Source organism: Kickxella alabastrina (genome assembly GCF_025024165.1).
Source record: "Kickxella alabastrina strain RSA 675 chromosome Unknown BX661scaffold_7, whole genome shotgun sequence".
Taxonomy (NCBI): domain Eukaryota; kingdom Fungi; phylum Kickxellomycota; class Kickxellomycetes; order Kickxellales; family Kickxellaceae; genus Kickxella; species Kickxella alabastrina.
This window is the reverse complement of record NW_026251478.1, coordinates 477,517-496,518: the sequence shown is the minus strand read 5'-3', so window position 1 is coordinate 496,518 and position 19,002 is coordinate 477,517. Positions and strand designations below refer to the sequence as shown.

Here is a 19,002-nt window from a genome sequence, read left to right as displayed (position 1 = left end):
AAATTGCCTTTGCCAACGCCGGCCTGTCAGCTCTGCTCGAGGCCGCGCAGGCGGCGCTTCAGGCTGCTGTTGGCAGTGATGGGCGCGTTCGGATGACTGCTCCAGCTCAACCACAGCGGATGCAGTTGCTGCGTTCAACAAGGTTAAAAAGGCTTCGCATAGCTGCTACGTCGAGGAAATCGCATCGTCGTCAAAGGTTGCCTCAGCCGCGTCGGAAGTCCTGACATCGGCGTACCTTGCCATCCAGCTCTACAGCATCTGTGTTTTACATGCGATTGCGGCTGTCAAGTACGTCGGCCAGGCAGAGACAATTGCTGCAAAGCTCGGCTTTGCTCCGGGAAGCTCAGGCTCATCCTTGGCCTTTTCTGGCAGCGGCGGCGGCAGCTCGTGGCTTGGCAGCAGCGCCAGCGCTAGCCCTGATGCGCTGGCAATGGGCAAAAGCGGCGCCAAGCGTGTGTCGGTTAGCCGGCTGCCCGAGTTGACGCGGACGGTTGTCCTGTACGACATGGCACGCAAGAGCATTTCGCAGCTGAGAAGCGCGAGCGCCAGCGTTTTGGCCAAGATGTCCCCGGGCATGAGCCGCGCCATCCGCGGACATCAGATTGCCGAAGAGATCGCAGTCACTGAGGCGTACTACGACTGCCTCCGCGGCTATTATTCTGCGGCGCTGCATGCGCAGCCCCGGCACCGCCGATACCTGGCCTCGCTCGCGCTGCTAGATGCGGCGCAGACTGAGACGCTTCCGCGCGCGGCAGCCCTTGTTGCCTCTGCGGAATCGAAGCAGGTTGCACCGCAGCCAAGTTTGCTCGCGGCAGACAGCCTGTGGGCCCACCTGGTATCTGTTTCGAACAGTGACATTTCGCAGATCGAGGCCAGCGTCAAGTCGGCCATCCCCGTTGTGCACAGGCTATGCACTGCCGCCGAAAGCACCAAGCCAGCGTCAAAGGACTGGCACACGGACCCCAGCTCGCGCCCGGCCATGGTGCCAAGCGAGTCTGTGCTGTGCAGCTCCAGCGGAGGAGGGGGGGTGGCCAAATCCGCACTGGTGCCGAGACTCGTTGACCTGCACGAGGTGCATTTGCGCCTGTGCCCGTCAAGCCGCTGTTCTACGACCTCGCGGCACCGCAATCGACTTTGACATGGACGCAATCAGCGCACGTGCCGGCAAGCAGGGCGGCGGAAACAGCAGCAAGCTGGGGTCGATCATCGGCAGTCTGTGGGGCTCGCGCTAGACGTGGCTTTTTCGTGTCGCGCGCCGCAAGCGAAAAAAATAAGGATTGATTTTTGTGATTTCTGTGATTTTGTTTTCTTTAACTGCTGAATTGAAGAAAACAATGAGACTGCAAGCATCGAAAGCATTCAAGCACTGGAAAACAGCCGCGGCACAAAAAAACAGTTGCTTGGTTTTCAAGGATGGTCCCTCCAAGGTGATCGCGTCTTTTTTTTCCTTTTGAAGCTTTGAATGCGTACTCGCCAATCTTAAATTATTTTTGCATACCTCCTCCCCCTCCCCATCGCCCCAAATTCAACGCTAGGCCATGTTCAACCAGCGCGCACCCAAGAGAGAACCGCTGCTCGGCGACACCGCAGCCGCGCCCGAAGTTGTACGGCGCTCACGGTACCCATCGCGGCTGACAGTCTACAGCGACGCGCCGGACCTTGAGGTCAGCATCGAGGAGTTCGAGACGTTTGCGCTGACCGGCTACAGGTGCTGAGGGCGATTGAGGACGCGCAGCTGCGGGCCAAGGGCGAGGACGACATGCGCAAGCGCGTCAACGAGGCGCTGGAGAAGCACTTACCCACACACACCAACCGGTCCAAGCTGGCGCCGCGGCAGCTGCTGAACGAGCGGCGCAAGGACCATGTCTCACACTTCATCTGCGGCTGGCGTTCAGCCGCACTGAGGAGCTGCGCGCGTGGTTCCTGCGCTACGAGTGCGCGCTGCTCAAGCACCGGTTCCGCGAGGCCGATAGCGCCGAGAAGCAGGAACTGCTGGCAGCCGCGAGGCTGAGGCTGATCCCCTATCGCCAGCCGCTCGCGACGACAGGCTGGGCGACGCGGCCGCCTTTTATGCGGCGCAGGAGCAGCTGTTTGAGGTGGACTTTGAGCGCGTCTTCGACCTGGTGTCGCGGCTACAGGTCGTGGTGCGCGCGGGCAAGGCCTATGTGCCGCAGAGTGAGGTGGCCACGCTGCTGCTGCACGAGTTCCGCCTGGGCCTGGCGCGCGCACTGGCCGTGTGCGCCAAGGCACTGCCGCAGATGGGCGAGGACGAGCGGCTGCTGCCGGTGCTGCAGAACCTCAGTAACCAGACCGCGCGGTCCGAGTACCAGTCGACGGCTGCCGCGGTGCCGTGACGGCCGACAGCGCCGACAGCCTCGCCGCCAACTTCCCGCTGTGCATGCAGCACCTGCAGGGCCAGCTTCTGAGGGACCGCCACCTGCGCACGGCGGCCGCATGCAGTTCGGCCTGTTCCTCAAGGGCATCGGTCTGAGCCTGCAGGAGGCGCTGGTGTACTGGCGCCGGGCCTTTGGCGCGATGACCGACGACCATTCCAGAAGGGCTATGCGTACAACATTCGCCACAACTACGGCATGGAGGGCAAGCGCGCCGACTACACGCCCTACTCGTGCCATCGCATCATCATGAGCAATCCGCCAGGCCCAGGCGACCATCACGGCTGCCCCTTCCGCCACTTTGCGCCCGAGCGCCTGCGCGCCGCGCTGCACCACGACCGCCTGGCCGATGCCGAGGTGCGCGAGGTCGCTGATCTTGCCGCCGCCGGCCACTATCAGGTCGCCTGCACGCGCCACCTGGAGGCCAGGCTGCAGCGCCGCCAGAATCAACAGCAGGGCTCTGCCGACGCCGACCCCGGCGCCGAACTGAATGCCACCACTGCCGTTAGTGCCATCAACGCCATCACCAGCCCCAACCAGTACTTTGACTTGTGCGTGAACAGCGGCAGGCTGCCCAGCGGCTCCCCCCAGGGCGCTGACACAGCTGCGATCCTCGGCGGCGCCAGCCAGCAGCACCAGCGGCCGCCAGCGCGCTCGTATGCATAGCGCCCATGCCCTTCTCTTTTTCCGTCCGTCTGCACTTTATTGAGCGCCCGCAGCTTTCCAAACCAACGTTCTTTTGTTCTTTTTCTTTCAACCTGTTCTATTGTTTATGCCATTCTTTGTTCTTTTGACGTGTCCTTTGCAAAATGAACAGCGAAATCAGGCTGCGCACACTCAGTCGCCCAAGCCAGAGCCAAGGCCAAACTTCAGAAGTGTACCAAGCCCAGGCCCAGGCTCAGGCCCAAGCATAAGCTTGAGCTCGCGGCCATCCATCCCTGCCGGGTAAGGGTGGGGCAGGGTCACTGGCAGAAAGCGGGGACAACAGTGCTTTTTATTTTTTATTTTACAAAAGCATCGGGCAGCGGCGTATATTCCGCAGGGAAACTGTGATGTTTGCCAAGGACGCTGTGTTCGCCCATGTGCTGGCCTGACCGGCGCGTGAGAGGTGGCATCAGAAAGGAAAGGCAACCCCAAAACCCTTAAATACGCCGCCCCTATTGCGATGACTTCAATTCTTTCTTTTCTTCTATTTCTATTTTTTGCCCAACTAATTTTTTACGCTATAATCTTTTTTGTCTCTACAAAACTTTTTCTCTCTTACAGCCACTTGTAAATTTCACTTTAATTCTTAGCAATGTCTTACGGTTATCGCGGCGGACCTCCTCCTCAGCAGCAGCAGGGCGGCTATGGTGGCCAGCAGCAGCAGCAGCAGCAACAGCAGCAGCAACGCCCGGGTGCTCAGCGTACGTATTAGGCATAACGCACCTCTAATTGGCATACATGTCCCGTTTTTCCCTTTTCGAAATGCCCTTTATTAGAATTTGCGTTGTTTTGTTTTGTGCGATGGCTCTACTAATCGTTCCATTTGAATTCTTCCGTTTTATAGCCCCGAACACGGACCAGCTCCAGTATTGGTTCCGCGCCGTTGACAGGTATAGTATCAAAACACGTCTGCCCGATGTGATGTGATGCACGCATAGCTCGCAGTGCCCCACACATAATTTGGTTTTCTTTTTTGGCAAAATTCGTTCACTCGAAAGACTAAATTTTCTTTTCGACGTCTCCTCATGAAACGTCGTGCCACTTGACGCGCCATGCACCATGCATTTTTAATTGATTCTGTAGTGATGCCAGCGGTCAGCTGGATGCCGGCGAGCTGCAACGCGCTCTAGTTAATGGTAAGCTAATAAATACACTATTTCTCTGCGCCCGCACTCTATTGTTATGACTGCCCCACACTCACACAATCTCTTTGTTTCACATCATGCCTTTTTGTATCGCAGGCGACTGGAGCCAGTTCAGCATGGACACTGTCCGTCTGATGATCGGCATGTTCGACCGTGATCGCAGCGGTACCATCAGCTTCCAGGAGTTCATTGGACTCTGGTCCTACATCAACGACTGGAAGGAATGCTTCCGTGCCTTTGATCGTGACAACTCGGGCACCATCGACCGCGCGGAGCTGCTCCAGGCTTTGAACGCATTCGGCTTCCGCGTGTCCCCCCAGGTCGTCGACTCGCTGGTTCGCAAGTACGATATTCAAGGTAAGATTTGGCACTAGTCACCACGCAATGCTGCGATGTGTGCTGTACAAGCACAATCTAAGTCACTGCAAAATTGTCTGCAAAATGAAACTCTGAAAATGAATCTATGAAATCTCCCCCGTCAGATACATTATTTTCCTCATCCAATTTGTACTTTTTTTTACCAACTGTATCTGTGCATCTTTATTCAAGCATCTCTCTGCCTTCCTCTCTCTGGAACATTGTCGATGATTATTTCTTGTTGGATTTGCTCATTCATGATTTTAATTCGTCTGGACCGAACTTTGGCATCTCTTTTTCGCTTGGAACTTGATCCCGTCGCAACCAATCAAACCAAACCCCTCGGCTTGCAACAACAACAATACCAACAAACAATACCAACAACACGCTTGGCTACGCAATTGCGATTCACGTCGACATATTTCCACGCAACATACACTCTCTTTCTCCGCGCGCACAAATTTTGTGATATTTCGGTAAGTGATCATATGTTTATTTCTAATCTTATTAACTTTGCTACTAACCATGTCAACATATATAAGCACCTCTGAATCATCTCTAAATTTGTATTATAATCATCTAAAAACACATACTTCTTATTTCAATATTCTGACCATCATTCTTCTTGTTTTTTGCTGCTGTTGCTGCTATAACCCTCCCCGTGTGCGTGTTTCTCTTCGTGTTTATTACATTCGCTGCTTGTTCGATTTGTACTAACAACATTAGCTGGTCGTGTCAAAGGGGCAAATGCAGGTCGTGGTGCTATCACCTTCGACAACTTTATTAACGCCTGTGTCACTATCCGCTCGCTGACTGATACGTTCCGTCGCCATGATACTGACCAGGACGGATGGGTTAACATGAGCTACGACACTGTAAGTTACACAAAAATACTACTATGATACACGCTTCTGTTTTTGTTTTATTTATTCTTGTTCTTGATATTTTAATTGGTTGTACGCAAAGCTAATTACAGTTCCCAACGGAATAGTTCTTCAATACCGTTGTTGGCTTTATGTGACAACACTTGTGAACGTCTACTTCCATCTTTTTACTTTTCTTGCATCGATATAGTTCCTCCAGCTGGTGATTTCGAACAAGTAAGGTGTGCGACAGGACCCCCGCAGCGCTTGCGATCGCACCGCATGGATCAAGCGAGCTAGACTCGAGCAATCAAGCAAGTCGCGCAAAACTAAGAACCCGAACTGGCCAATTTCACTTTCGCCGTTGTCAGGAACTTTTTTTAACTCTTTGTTTGATCTATTATTTGTTGTTTTTTCTTTACTTTTCAGTCGAATTAAATTTCTATACCGATGTGTTTACCTTTTTTCATTCAACAAACCAACCAGCCGACCGACTGACCATCAACTAAACATTACATAACATAACAATATGCGGCCACAATAATCGAAATGTTTTGAAATATGAAGAGCAAATAATTAATTAATTCAAATATATTTGAAATTACTGGCGCTTTATTAATACCAGCAAGTAGATTTATTAAGGTATTATATTATACTATATATATGACAACCCAGTCAATGAGCTGTAACTAAAAAATGGCATGTGGGCCTAATGCTGAGCCTCGTTATCACGCACAAACAACTGACGCAGCCGTTGTCTGCGTGAGTTTTGTGAGTGTGGCGAAATCTGGCTTCACTGTGCTGTGAAGGGTGGTGGTGATGATGGACATGCTGCCTGTTCTGATGATGGTCTGCATATTCGCCAGTGTACTCACCGTCATCGTCGTCATAGTGCGAGCTTGCGCGTCCTGTTTCACCATGACCCAATGCATCGGTGTGGCTATGGCTGTGGCTGTGAACGAATTGGTTGTTTTGAACTTCTGCCTCATTTTCGCCATTGACACTATCATCTTCGTCGTCAATTTGTTGGCTACCATGCTGGTGCAAGCGCTGACTCTTGGTCTGGCCAATGTTGGTGTTTGTTGGTATCCCCCGTGGCAAAATATCCTGGTTATATCCGTCTGCCGCAAATGCATCTACGCTTGCAGAGTTGGCAATAACCACCTTTTTTCCTGTGTAGATGATGCTTCTATCAACTTCTGCAATTTGTCTGGGTGGCAAGACTAATGGAAGAGAAGGGGTCTTGGCAATATTACTGGTGTCACTGTGTCTGTGTCTGTGATGTGTGTGTGCACGCGTGAGGGGCGGTGACTTCTGTCTGCAGTTGGGCAGCCGACAATTGGGGACATTGCATATATTAGTAGCTCGCCAGTTAATTGGTCTTGGCTGTCCACGAGGGTTGCGCGACACTGGTAAGTCCTGTCGACCATTGTGGGGTGCCGCTGCAGCAGGTGGATATGCTGGTTGCTGTGCTTGAGCATTTGCTGGCAAGCACTGCTCCTCATTGCAGACTGCCAAGTCGGCATGGTGGTGGTGACTAGCCGAATTCTGAGACGAGTTTGCGGGACCATGTGAGTGTGCATGACCATGCTTGTGCGACGAATAGTTATATACATGTGAAGATGCTTTTTTCTTGGGCGGCTCCAGACCAGTGACCATCGCCACACATGAAAGCACAAGAATCAGTATCCATAGACCAAGTCCAATTCCAGCCAGTACTAAGAACGCCTTGCTTGATTGGCATATGCCGACAAGCAGCCCGCCTTCTTCAACTAGAGATTTTCCTGATGCCAGCCCCAACATTTCAAGGCTTCCACGCAAATGCTGAAATATGTTACAGGGATACCGCATGGGAAGAGGGTTGCGGTAAGCAAAGCCGGCAATGACGACCCACAGCACTGACATTACAAAGCTCAGAAGGAAGATGGCAAACTGGTTGAACCAGGCTGCACAGGTGCGCTTGTTGCCAGAGGCATTTCGAACAATTGCGCCGACGGTAAAGCTAAAGCTAGCGATGATGCTGAGTACTGTGACTGCGTAAGAGTAAACGGCTGTCCAGTCCAGCCTCACATACCAGCCAGCAGCACTGTTGGTGTACATGTTTTGTGCTACCAGCGCGCCGAACGACCCCATTGATGCAATGAGCTCGAGAGCAATGGCTAAAAACATAACAGCAAACATGGTTGCTAGTATCTCTTGAATAAATAAGTAAATATATTAATAATAGGGTGTTGGCCAAATATGTTTAACAAATACGATAATAGCAATGCAAGTGTATTGGGCGAAAAAGTGTTGTTGAAAGAAATTGGTTTAAAGCTTACAAAGATGGCAACTGGCCGCAATATAAACAAACTTATGTATAGCCATTTGAAATATGCGCATATCCAAGAACCGCAAAATGAATAAAGTTAACCATTACATATTCAAAACATATGACGAGGCAAGTAGTTATTAACAGAAATATATGTTTGTTTTATGTGCGTTTATTTGTTGGAATAACCAAACATATCTGCTGAATCATGCACCAACTACGATAGTTGTCGCAGTTATAACTGGAAGGCAACATGGGTTTTGCAAAAAAAAATTTAACAGCTGAACAATAAAATGATGTCCCTATGGCTAGTAAAATGGATACTATAGTAAAACCCTACCAAGAATATTGATTTACCTGTGCGCAAATACAAGAAAACAATATAAAAGCAGTAATAATCATTGCAAATCGGAGCTGTCATTCCCACACGTTATACACATAAATGACAGTTACGCTACTTGCATTCAGCACACGCGAGAGCGTGGGAGCAACAAAATAAACAGTATTACCCGAAATACTCGAACATCTATATTAACCAGTTACCCCATTGGAGTTTTTAGATATATACTTATAGCCATGTGTTAGATACGAATATGCGCTGCCATTTAAATTGAAACAGATTATAATACGCCTGATTTGATGGATCTATTTGGACACTAATTCAACCCTAATTTTGTTAAGTAGCAGGATTGACTATTGGTGCCATTATCCCCTTTTCAAAACCAATATCAACTGTCCTTTTAAACGTCGGCGTCGTTAAAATTGGTTCATTGTTTTACGTTGCCTTTGTATACTGGTATTCACAACTAGCAACACTGATGAGCCCATTTGTAGCAAAATATTTTAAATAACAGGCCGATGGGTCAAGATTATGGATAAATCAACATTCACCTTTGTGACCTAGCCCTACTCTGGCATCATGTTTGCCCTTACTTAAGATTAAACTTCATTGACCTTGATGGTGGTGTGCAGGGAGTACTACTGACCAGCAACGAGATTATTTCAATTCATTCACCACTGCTGCAGATGGTCAAACGCAAGTTTAGAGTAGCATCGATGATGCCATCGGCATTCCTGTTTGGGGAAGCAAGTGACTGCATGGCATGGCTGCAGTCAATGATAGAGCGATGAGGCATCAACTTGATAGTGCACTTGAGTAATGTATTAGGGTGTATTGGAACCAACCACCTTGCAAACCACCTCAAGCAGCTGGCATCAGGGCAGATAGAGTTTCGAGGAAATATGCTTGTATGTCCAGAGCTGGCAAAGAAAATGCCCAAGTACTGGCAAGGAAGCCGCCGCTGCAGCTGGTGGAATATGGCAGTGGGAATTCTGGCATAACACATCGACAGCATTGCCAAGATGGCATATAGAGAAAATAGATATATTGTGCAAAATATAAAACAAGTAAAAAATGAACTAAACTTAATGATTGAGATTGGTTATCTACTGTGGCACCTTTCTCATCATGGGCTCTATTTGTAATGAGGAATTGAGCTGGTTATAATATATGTTAATAGAAATGAGACTACGAGAAGAGCTGAGGAGCTCACTATTCAGAATTCGTTGTACGCGTGAAATATGTTTATGATATTTCACGCATACAGCGAATTCCGGATAGTGAGCTCTTTAGCTCTTCTCGTAGTCTTATTCATATTAATATTTATTATAACCAGCAAAATTCCTTATTACAGGGGTAGAGCTGGCTTGGATGTATGGTGTGATACAATTTAATCTGGCTTGTCCCCAGTGATTGAGCCATTGATGAATCGCCAGTCAAATCCCTACTTGAGCATGTGGGAATAGTGTTATGAGTAATATAAATACCAGCGAATATAAACAGTGGAGGCTGTTCAGCTTATAGCTTTTTTTAGTTTGTTTAATTAATATGTTATATCATAATATATGATGACGACAACTCCACATACATGCAGATGATGGCAGATGTGATAACCACAATATGATATTCCCTTGAGCTATTGGAATGACAAGTTCACTTGTGCTGGTGGCCTGAAGTAATCATTTTCTGGATGCAAAAGCTGAAGACATCTCAATGTCCTCAATGGAATGCATGTAGGCTTGCTGTAATAGAACTTAATACTACTAAATATATTTATTTCAAAAAATCCACTATAAGCAGAGCTTGAAAAGCTCCGCTTATCAGTTCAAAGCTATCAACAGTGAAAATAGAAATCGCAAGTGGCACGTGACATTGTAGTAATTGATGTCATACCTGGCCTGCAATTTCATGGAGGGGATATGGGCAAGAGAGAAGCAATTGCAACTGCAGCAAATACTCACTCACTGGGGAGATGAGGGCAACAAGGCTGAAAATCAGGCTGCAACGGCTGCACAGTGCCAGGTAAATGAATGGTGGTTGCTGAAACTAGGATCTCACCCAAGTAGTTCTGGGCATGCAGCCACAGACAGATCCTTCCAAAAAAGACAGGAGTGATCAGAGCACAGGATGACTCACAGATGGAAAGCCACCCGATAAACCAAGTGGCACCAGCTACAACAACAACAATGTCCTGACTGTGGCTGAAGGAGACACTAGAGGTGCTCAATTGGGCAGCCACAGATAAAGACAGAATACAAATTAAGAAAAATTCAGTGTTGTATGAGCATGAGGGACTTCATCATCTGTAGATTTGTGCTGGGAGCACTGCTTGGCCTCCCACTAATATCACTAAGAGAGTGAGCCTGGTAGCCGAAAGTATACCTATAAAATAGGATGTGGCTGTGCCCACAGGGATGCAGAGTTGTAGACTTGCAGGAACACTTCTTTTAGCATGCCAAGGGCAGGATTCGATCATTGTCGCCAGGTACAGGAGAGGGGATGGCTGGGGTGGCAGTGCATGACAAGTAGGGATTGGCAACAAGTCTGTGGCAGACTGTAAGCTGGGCAATAAGCCTAACTACTCAGGGCACAACCTGTGATGTTGATAAAGCATCGTATAAGCTTGTCTAAATTGAGAGGCCACAAGCCACTGCATTTGAGGAGTCTTACATTGCCTATAAAAGGGTAGTCAGGGAAGTCTCAATAGGAGGCTTCCCAGAAGGAATTTTTAGAATTTAGTATAATACAAGCTATAATATGTTAAAATGGCCTTTTCATTTTATAGCAATTTTTCATTGATCTAAGGGACCTCACATATACAATTTCGATTATTTATACTTGTTTATTACTGTGCTATTAGTATTAAAACGAGCAAAGTAGAGTGAAGCAGAGCTTTGCAAGTTGTATTAAATAAAAGAAGATATATTGAATATTTGTGACATCAATTATTGCGATATCACGTGACAATCGCAATTTCTATTTTCACGGGCGATAGTTTCGAATAGATAAGCGGAGCTCTTTAAGCTCCCTTATAGTGGATTTTTAATAACATTAGTTAGTACGAATAAGATTTATTACAATATTAGTAAGAGAGTGAGGAAAGCTGTCACTTATATAAGAGATAGTGAATGAAAATAATAAACATAAATAAATGATAAGGATACTTTAGAGACTTATATAATGTCAATTATCAGGCATTAAGTAAGACATAATTACAACAATTAGTCACTATCCAACCACTCATTTTTATCTATCTAATTTGACTGCAGGTCATCCTAAAGAGGGTGGTACAAACGATATGCCAATGAGCGACCTGGCAAGTATGGCCTCAGCACTCAACATAATGCCAGAATGCGTTATGATGATGGTGACAATGAGGAGAACAGTACAGGATTCCACACACAAACTCATGGATTTTAAGGGACTGCTTCCCTACTGGTGCTAGAGAGAGGATAAAGAAGGGCACCGCAGTTTATGTGGGCAAGTGGCTCAGACTTGTCAAACAGTATGCACATGCAGCCGACATTCCCAACATAATGTGCATTGGTGTTGCACTCCTGCATGTGCCACATGAGAAGATTGCTGCTTATGTACAGTGATGTCCTGACAATGTCAGACAGCAGACAGATTGGGAACCCCTGGGAGATTATCTTCTCTGTGAGTATGCAGGGTTACTCTTGCATTTTGATGCATACATCAGATGGACCAACTTTTTGGGTCTAGCATTGCCCACCACTCTTGACTTTTTCATCATGAGGTTTAGGTAGCTGGCCAAGTTGATGGGTGTGGACCTGGGGCATTCCATGGTAGCTTATAATTACACCATGAGGATGCCACAGGAGGTTAACCAGTATCTGTTTATCTCCAGTACAAATGCGACAGATATCACAATGGAGGACATGTGGGTGCTGGAATATGTACACATTTGCAATGCTGCACTGGGTGGGGGTACTGCAATGGAAGTGAATGTGGTGATGGCCATAAATGTCATTAATTACATTAGATCCAGTCAAGCCCAGCTGCCAAAATATCTATACCTCAAACATCTCCACTCTGAGGTGGAGCTCAACTGCCATGGACATGAGGACCTATGTCTGGGCTGTGAATTAGTGAGCCACATATGGTGCAAATGTCCAATATATTCAAAAGAATGCAAGGATTAAATGGTGGCGAGTTTTCATTCTTTTTATTTCAGAAATAGCTGTTGGAGCTCAGACCTACAATACACATTCTGACATCTCACTCCAGCCTCAGTTCATTGCAAAGACATTTTGTACTATGACCATACCATAGGAGTGCTTGTCGACAATGGTTCCTAGATCACAATTGTCAATAAGGCCACATGCAAAAACCTAGGCTTGATGGCACATGCCTTGCTATGCTGACAACCAATTCACCTAACAAATGGTGGATTCTATCATGACTGTACATGCAGTTATGAGCTGCAAAGCTGTCAATGACAATTTAGGCATATATACTTCTGTTTGCAGAGGATATCATTCTGGGTGTTAAGCACAGCTTTCCTTTACAGGCAATTCCCATCAGCTGCCCATTTTTTGTGAGTACAAAGGCTCACAGCCATAAAAAGGGTAAAACAACAACATTTATTAGTTCTCTCTTCTTTTCTTTCCTAGCTTTTACAGAATATAAATTTAGATACTTATGAAATAAACTTGTTAATAATGATGACAATATTTAGAGAGGGAAGGTGGAGGCAACATACCTGGTTAAACTGAACTGGCCATCTGCTGAAGCCATATATGTTTCAGGCATGACACTGATCATGTCGACTAATTTCAAGATGTACAGAAACGTTTTGCATCAGATCTCAATTCCCACCAACCATGGCACTGCTGATGGTGTAAAATGTTGGAATTCCGTCTTGGTGAAACTTCGTCTTGCATACTGTAAGATTATTGCAAGATGGAGTTCCACCAAGACGGAATTCCAACACACATTGCCAAGCACTGCCCTCAGTTGGACATGATACTACTGACTCAGCATCAGGCAGCAAGGGCTCTTCCAGGTCTGTTTTCATAGGCGGACTTTCTCAACTGGTTGCTGGCTCAAGCATATCTGCTCAGCCTTTGCTCAGCAACCCATCTGCCTGGATGCTGGACTCTGGTGCTATGGCCAACACAACACCACACAGAGAGGATTTTGTCAGCTACTCACCCTGCTCAGGAGACATCATGGGCATGTCTGGTGCAGTTACCAAGATCTGTGGTATTGGCCAAGTCAGTGTTGGTGACAGTGACAGCAACTTTGTAATACACAATGTTCGCCATGTACCCAAGTCAGTGATGAACATGCTGTCAGTCAGCAACATTTCACAGCATGGGCTGGATGTGCTCTTTTCCGAAAATCGTGCATTTGTGTACAAGGATGGTGAAGCAATCATGGCAGCAGACTTTGAAGATGGCCTTTACTACATAGTCCCTGACACCTGCTATGACAAGCATCGACTGGCCAGAGCCCCAAAGCTGGTCTCAGCTGCAAGCATCCCATCTTCTGCCACTGTGCTGCCAACAAGCAAGCTGTCAAGAAAGTCTATCTCTGCCCTGGATGCTCATGTGCAGTTTGGGCATGCATCTGCACCCTACATCAAGCATGCAGCCGATACTCTTGGCCTGGAACTGGTGGGATCTGTAGACAAGCACTGTGAAGTGTGCTCTGTTGCCAAGCCAGCTGAGAAGCCACACAATGGCCACCTGCCACGAGCCAAGGCACCTCTTGAAGTGGTTTACTCTGATGTTGGTGTTGTGACTCATCCATCTGCTGAGCGCAGCAAGTACTTTGTCACCTTCATAGATGACTACTCCTGCAGTGTGCTTGTGTATCTCATGGGGCGCAAATCAGAAGTCACTGACAGATTCAAGCTGTATGTGGCCAAGATGGAGCGCCAGCTGGATGCCAAGGTCAAGACATTGCATTCTGACAATGGTGGTGAATACATCAACGGAGATATGAAGGCATTCTGTGAGGCCAATGGCATCTGCCAGGTTACCAGCTCCCCCCACACACCCCAGCAGAATGGTGTAGCTGAACGATACAATCGCACCCTGGTAGAGATGGCCAATGCCATGCTGCTGCAGTCTGGCGTCCCTCTTTGTCTATGGGCTTTTGCCATTGTGCATGCTAACTGGGTGCTCAACTGTCTGCCCAAGCATGCTCTTGGCATGAGCACACCTTTTGAGAAGCTGGACAGTGCCAGCAACATTGCCAACATCCATCCATTTGGCTGTCTGGTCTGGAGTGAGTACCCTCCTGAGCTGCGTTCTAAGTTTGGCGAGCATGCCCAGAAGTGTGTGTACCTGGGAACCAAGGATGGCAAGGCACTGCTGTATCGCATAGACACTGGCCGTGTTCTACACACCTCAAGAGCCAAGTTTGTGGATGCAGAATTTCCATTCTACAATGAAAGTGCACCCTCTGTACCATTCTACTTCCATGAGTCAGACATGACTGACATGCCCACACAGCGTGGCCCCATACACATAGCAGATCTGTTTGATGAGGATGACGACCTGCATCTGGCACAGCTGCAAGAGGAGGACAAGTGGAGGCATGTTCAGGAGAGGCACCAGAGAAACCGCAGAATAATCCAGTCTATCATATGTGGCAGCAACAACAGCAACAGTGAGTCTGAGTTTACTGATGCCTCATTTGTCACTGCCCATGAGGAGCACAGTCCTAGCTCGACACCCCAGCACACTCCAGTTCGCCATTCTTCAGCCACAGCCACAAGTACCAGCAACAGGAACAGCAACAGCAGAAACAGTACATCAACCACTGAGCCACTAGGCAGAGAGCCCTTTTCTGGGCATCCATCATCTCTGTCAAGCCGCAGTGCTCAAGACACTACCAGCACCAGTGTCAACATCCACAGACACCAGCCAACCAACCCATCTCCCTTGAGGCTATCGTCTACTGCTGCCAGAGCTACTGACCCAGTAACACCCATGCTCAGCCGTCGCTCAGCAGCCTCAGCACGAATCACTGACATTGCTGCTCATGAGCAAGGCACTCTCACCACCAGAAACAGCCAGCCTACAACAGACTGGTGGCGAGTGGATGACAGAGTGCAGGCCGACAGCACCAGCATGCCCAACCATGATGTCGACTATGACTATAACAGCAACAGCTATGATGACGACCAAGATGCTCTGGTACAGAGCAATGGTGCCCTGTTCTGTGGTGTGGCTGTATCAGGCCCCACATCCTACATCCAGGCCATGCGCTCAGAGGAGGCACCCTTGTGGAAGGCTGCAATCAAAAGCGAGTTGGCATATATTGCTGAGAATGAGGTGTTTGAGCTTGTCCCACGCTCATCCTCAATCTGCCCTCTGAGCACACACTGGGTATTTGTTGTCAAGCAAGGCTCAGATGACAAGCCACCATTGTACAAGGGCCGCCTGGTAGTCAGAGGCTTTGAGCAGCACCCTGGGATTGATTACTATGATGTGTTTGCACCTGTGGTAACCTACAAGTCTATTCATATAGTCATAGCACTTGCAGCCTATCATGGCTGGCTGCTGCACTCCATGGACGTCAAGACTGCCTTCCTGCATGGTGACCTGGAAGAAGACATATATGTCGAGATTCCTGATGGCATGACTGGTGACTGGACCAAGAGTGTTCTCAAGCTACGCCGCTCCCTATATGGTTTGAAGCAGGCACCACGCACTTGGAATCGTCGCCTGAATACTTTCCTTTGTGGCAGCCTTGGATTCCAGTGCAGCAATGCTGACCCAGGTGTCTACTGGCTTAAAAGTGGCTCTGCAACATGCATTTTGACGACTTATGCTGACGACTTGCTGCTGGCTGCATCTGATGACAACATCCTGGCCAAGGTCAAAACTGCCCTGTCTGCTGAGTTCTCAATGAAGGATCTGAGTCTGTGCAGCACAATCCTGAGCATCAATGTGCATCACATGTCTGATGGCATCAAGATCAACCAGGTTACTGCCATCCAGAACCTGGTCAGCAAGTATGGCCTTGAGGAAGCCAATGATGTTGATCTGCCCATTGCTGCTTCTGCCAAGCTTGGAGAGACTGCCCCACACCTTGCCAAGTGCAATGCCACTGAATACCGCTCAATTGTTGGCTCCCTGCAGTACCTGGCCATGGTCACTCGGCCTGACATTGCTCTGGTCACCTCTGTGCTTGCATCATTCAACCAAGAGCCACTGATGAAACATATGGGTGCTGCCAAGCGAGTACTCAAATATCTGAAGACCACCTGCAACATGGCCATTCACTATCGTCGGTCTGAACACCTCAACCTAGTTGGGTACAGTGATGCCTCATTTGGACTGCGTACTGTGGAAGCCATGGTAATTGACTATGTATTCACTCTGGCAGGGGGAGCAGTTGCTTGGAAGTCAAAGAAACGTGCTCTTGGCTTGCCACCTCAATCCACAGTTGAAGCTGAGACCATTGCCCTGACCTCTGCTGTCCGTGAGCTCATGTGGCTACAAGACCTGCTGTGTGACATCCATGTACATGTTGACCCTGCCACCATTTTCTGTGACAATGAGGGCACTATCAACAATACACGCACTGGTGCTGTGACTGATGCCAACAAGCACTACAAGTCTACTCTGCAACTTCCTCATGCTGCACTATCTCAGCAAGTATATCATCTCAAGTATATTTCGACTGTTGACCAAGCTGCTGACTATCTGACCAAGCAATTGCCCCTAGATGCCTTTGTCAGACATTGCTCATACTCTAGTATGAGGTGAGTACCTTGTCAGGGGGAGTGTTGGAATTACCTCTTACTTACTGTTAGATGATAAACAATAACAGTAATAAAAATACATGAGCACACCCAAAAGCCACATGACTCAGCACAATTTACAAGGGTCAGTTGCATGATAAACTGCCAGAGGAACTGCTGCCATGTCAGCCCCAGGATCCAAAACTTGAGCTGCATCAGGATGTCGAGCTACACAACCATGCTGTCTACAGGATGTCAGTGCCCAAGCTTGAGGGCCTGTACAAAATGTTTGGTAAACTGCTTAAGCATGACCAGATTTACAAGTACAATACAGACTTTACATCACCTGCATTTGTCACTAAGAAGCAGCTCAGTGGCTATAGACTAGTTGTTAACATGCAACAGATAAACACAGCAATTAAGGGCTATTTGTGGCTGCTGCCTAATATTGGTGCTTTACTGGGTCAATGCAATGGATATAAATTATTTTGGTTTTTGAAATGGCCAATGGACACCAGCATATTCATGTGCACCCTGATTCAAAACTGCTGACAGCATTCCATTGCCCATTGGGCATCACTGAATGGTGGACACTGCAACATGGATGCAAGGTTTTGCCATTGGCTTTATGCAGACTTATGAACTTGTTGTTCAAGGATATGCCATTTGTCCGTGTGTACCTGGATAATGTGTTTATGTGCTTGCAGGCTGAGGAGGAATATGAGTGACATCTGCAGCAGGTGTTTGAGGAACTGTGCATGAACAGTCTATATAATATTCACTTGAAGATAATGATGTTTCTGTGAAATATGAGCAAAGCTAAGCAAAGAGAAGTTTTGCAAGTTATATTTAAAGAAAGAAAAAATAAAGTTCTAAGCTAGAGAAATAATGTGAAGAGGCTGAAAAAGCTGTCTCTTATATAGGAAACAGTGAGTGAAGATAAGAAACGTAAATAAAAGAGACAGCTTTCCTCAGTCTCTTCACTTTCTTTCTTTTTCTAAGCCTTCATCTTCATCTTTATCTTTCTTTTTAATATAACTTGCAAATATTCTCATTGCTCTGCTTTGCTCGTTATTCACACATACTTGGTCACTGACATAAGCAATTATGGTGTCAGTGCAGTGCTCATGCAGATTCACACATATGGCCATCACCCCATTGAGTACCTTTTCAAGCAATTAAATGACGTGCAATGCAAGTATGAGGTGCAAAACAAGAAATTGTTTGCTTTTGTCCAGAGCCTGGAGCAATGGCACCACTACTTGGTGAGTTGACTGTTGCCCACACAGCTGCACTGGCTCAGTGCCATTAGTGAACATGATTTGGACATTGTTTACAAGCCTGGCAAAAACAACCAGCTGGCTGATGGGCTGTCATGACACCCACACTTTAAAATATTAGCAGTTGCATTGTTCTCATGCAATAGAGAAATACATGTGCAGATTCAACAAGAATACATGGAGGATGGCACTTTCAAGAAGGTCTACCATGCTTTGTTTCACCCAAACAAGCTGATCGATAAAGAGCTGGCAACAAAAATCAAGCACTATGATGAAGTCGACAGCCTGCTTTACTACTGATGATACATGACCATGGCTCTGCATTCTGCACACTGATGGGTTGCAGTCAGAGATCATCAAGAGGAACCATGACACACCTACAGCAGGTCATTTAGCAGTGGAGCTGACACTTGCACACTTGCATGACTTCTACTGGCCATGCATGAACAAGACCATTGAGTACTACATCGGCTCATGTGACCATTGCGGTGGATCAAGAACCACACTGTCAATAGGAATGGTCTACTACAGCCACATGCTGTCCTACCTTCCCCTTCAACACAATATCGATGGATTTGGTAACATCACTGCAAAGACATCATGCAGTCATGATGCAATTCTTGTTATTGTGTGTAAACTGTCCAAGTTTTTATATTTAATTCTACTGAAGGAGATCCAGACATCTGCACCTGTGACCACTTGAATTTACCCAGAAACTGTGTTCTAACACCATGGTATGCCTTGTGTCATTGTCTCTGACCATGACCTACGTTTTATATCCGATTGTTGGAAGGAGCTGATGAAATTGTGTGGTGTCAAGATGAATATGACAACAGCAAGACATGCCAAAGGAGATGAGGAGACAGAGAGGAGAAATCAGAAAGTT

The 19,002-nt window shown here is 47.5% G+C and overlaps 3 protein-coding genes across 3 annotated transcripts; 2 read left to right on the top strand and 1 right to left on the bottom strand.

Moving 5' to 3' along the window:
* The first annotated feature begins 198 nt into the window (after positions 1-198).
* On the top strand, positions 199-1,422 carry BX661DRAFT_91132 (uncharacterized protein). The gene has a single exon (XM_051539585.1). The coding sequence runs from the start codon at positions 431-433 to the stop codon at positions 1,136-1,138; it is 708 nt and encodes a 235-aa protein (XP_051392802.1). The 5' UTR covers positions 199-430; the 3' UTR covers positions 1,139-1,422.
* A 2,268-nt stretch (positions 1,423-3,690) lies between these two features.
* On the top strand, positions 3,691-5,704 carry BX661DRAFT_193524 (uncharacterized protein; the record flags this gene model as incomplete). Its single annotated transcript, XM_051537786.1, has 6 exons — positions 3,691-3,799; positions 3,943-3,988; positions 4,182-4,234; positions 4,340-4,600; positions 5,342-5,475; positions 5,675-5,704. 6 exons carry the CDS (start codon positions 3,691-3,693, stop codon positions 5,702-5,704), a joined length of 633 nt encoding a protein of 210 aa, XP_051392801.1.
* Positions 5,705-6,125: 421 nt separating this feature from the next.
* Positions 6,126-7,753, bottom strand: BX661DRAFT_180383 (uncharacterized protein; the record flags this gene model as incomplete). The annotated part of the gene is made up of 1 exon (XM_051535459.1): positions 6,126-7,753. A coding segment is annotated over exon 1 (1,472 nt), but the record flags the coding sequence as incomplete, so codon positions are not given.
* Between the last annotated feature and the right edge of the window lie 11,249 nt (positions 7,754-19,002).

What these genes read in the sequence shown, in the direction of transcription:
- BX661DRAFT_91132 (XM_051539585.1), top strand. Translation starts at nt 431, where the DNA reads ATGGGCAAAAGCGGCGCCAAGCGTGTGTCGGTTAGCCGGCTGCCCGAG.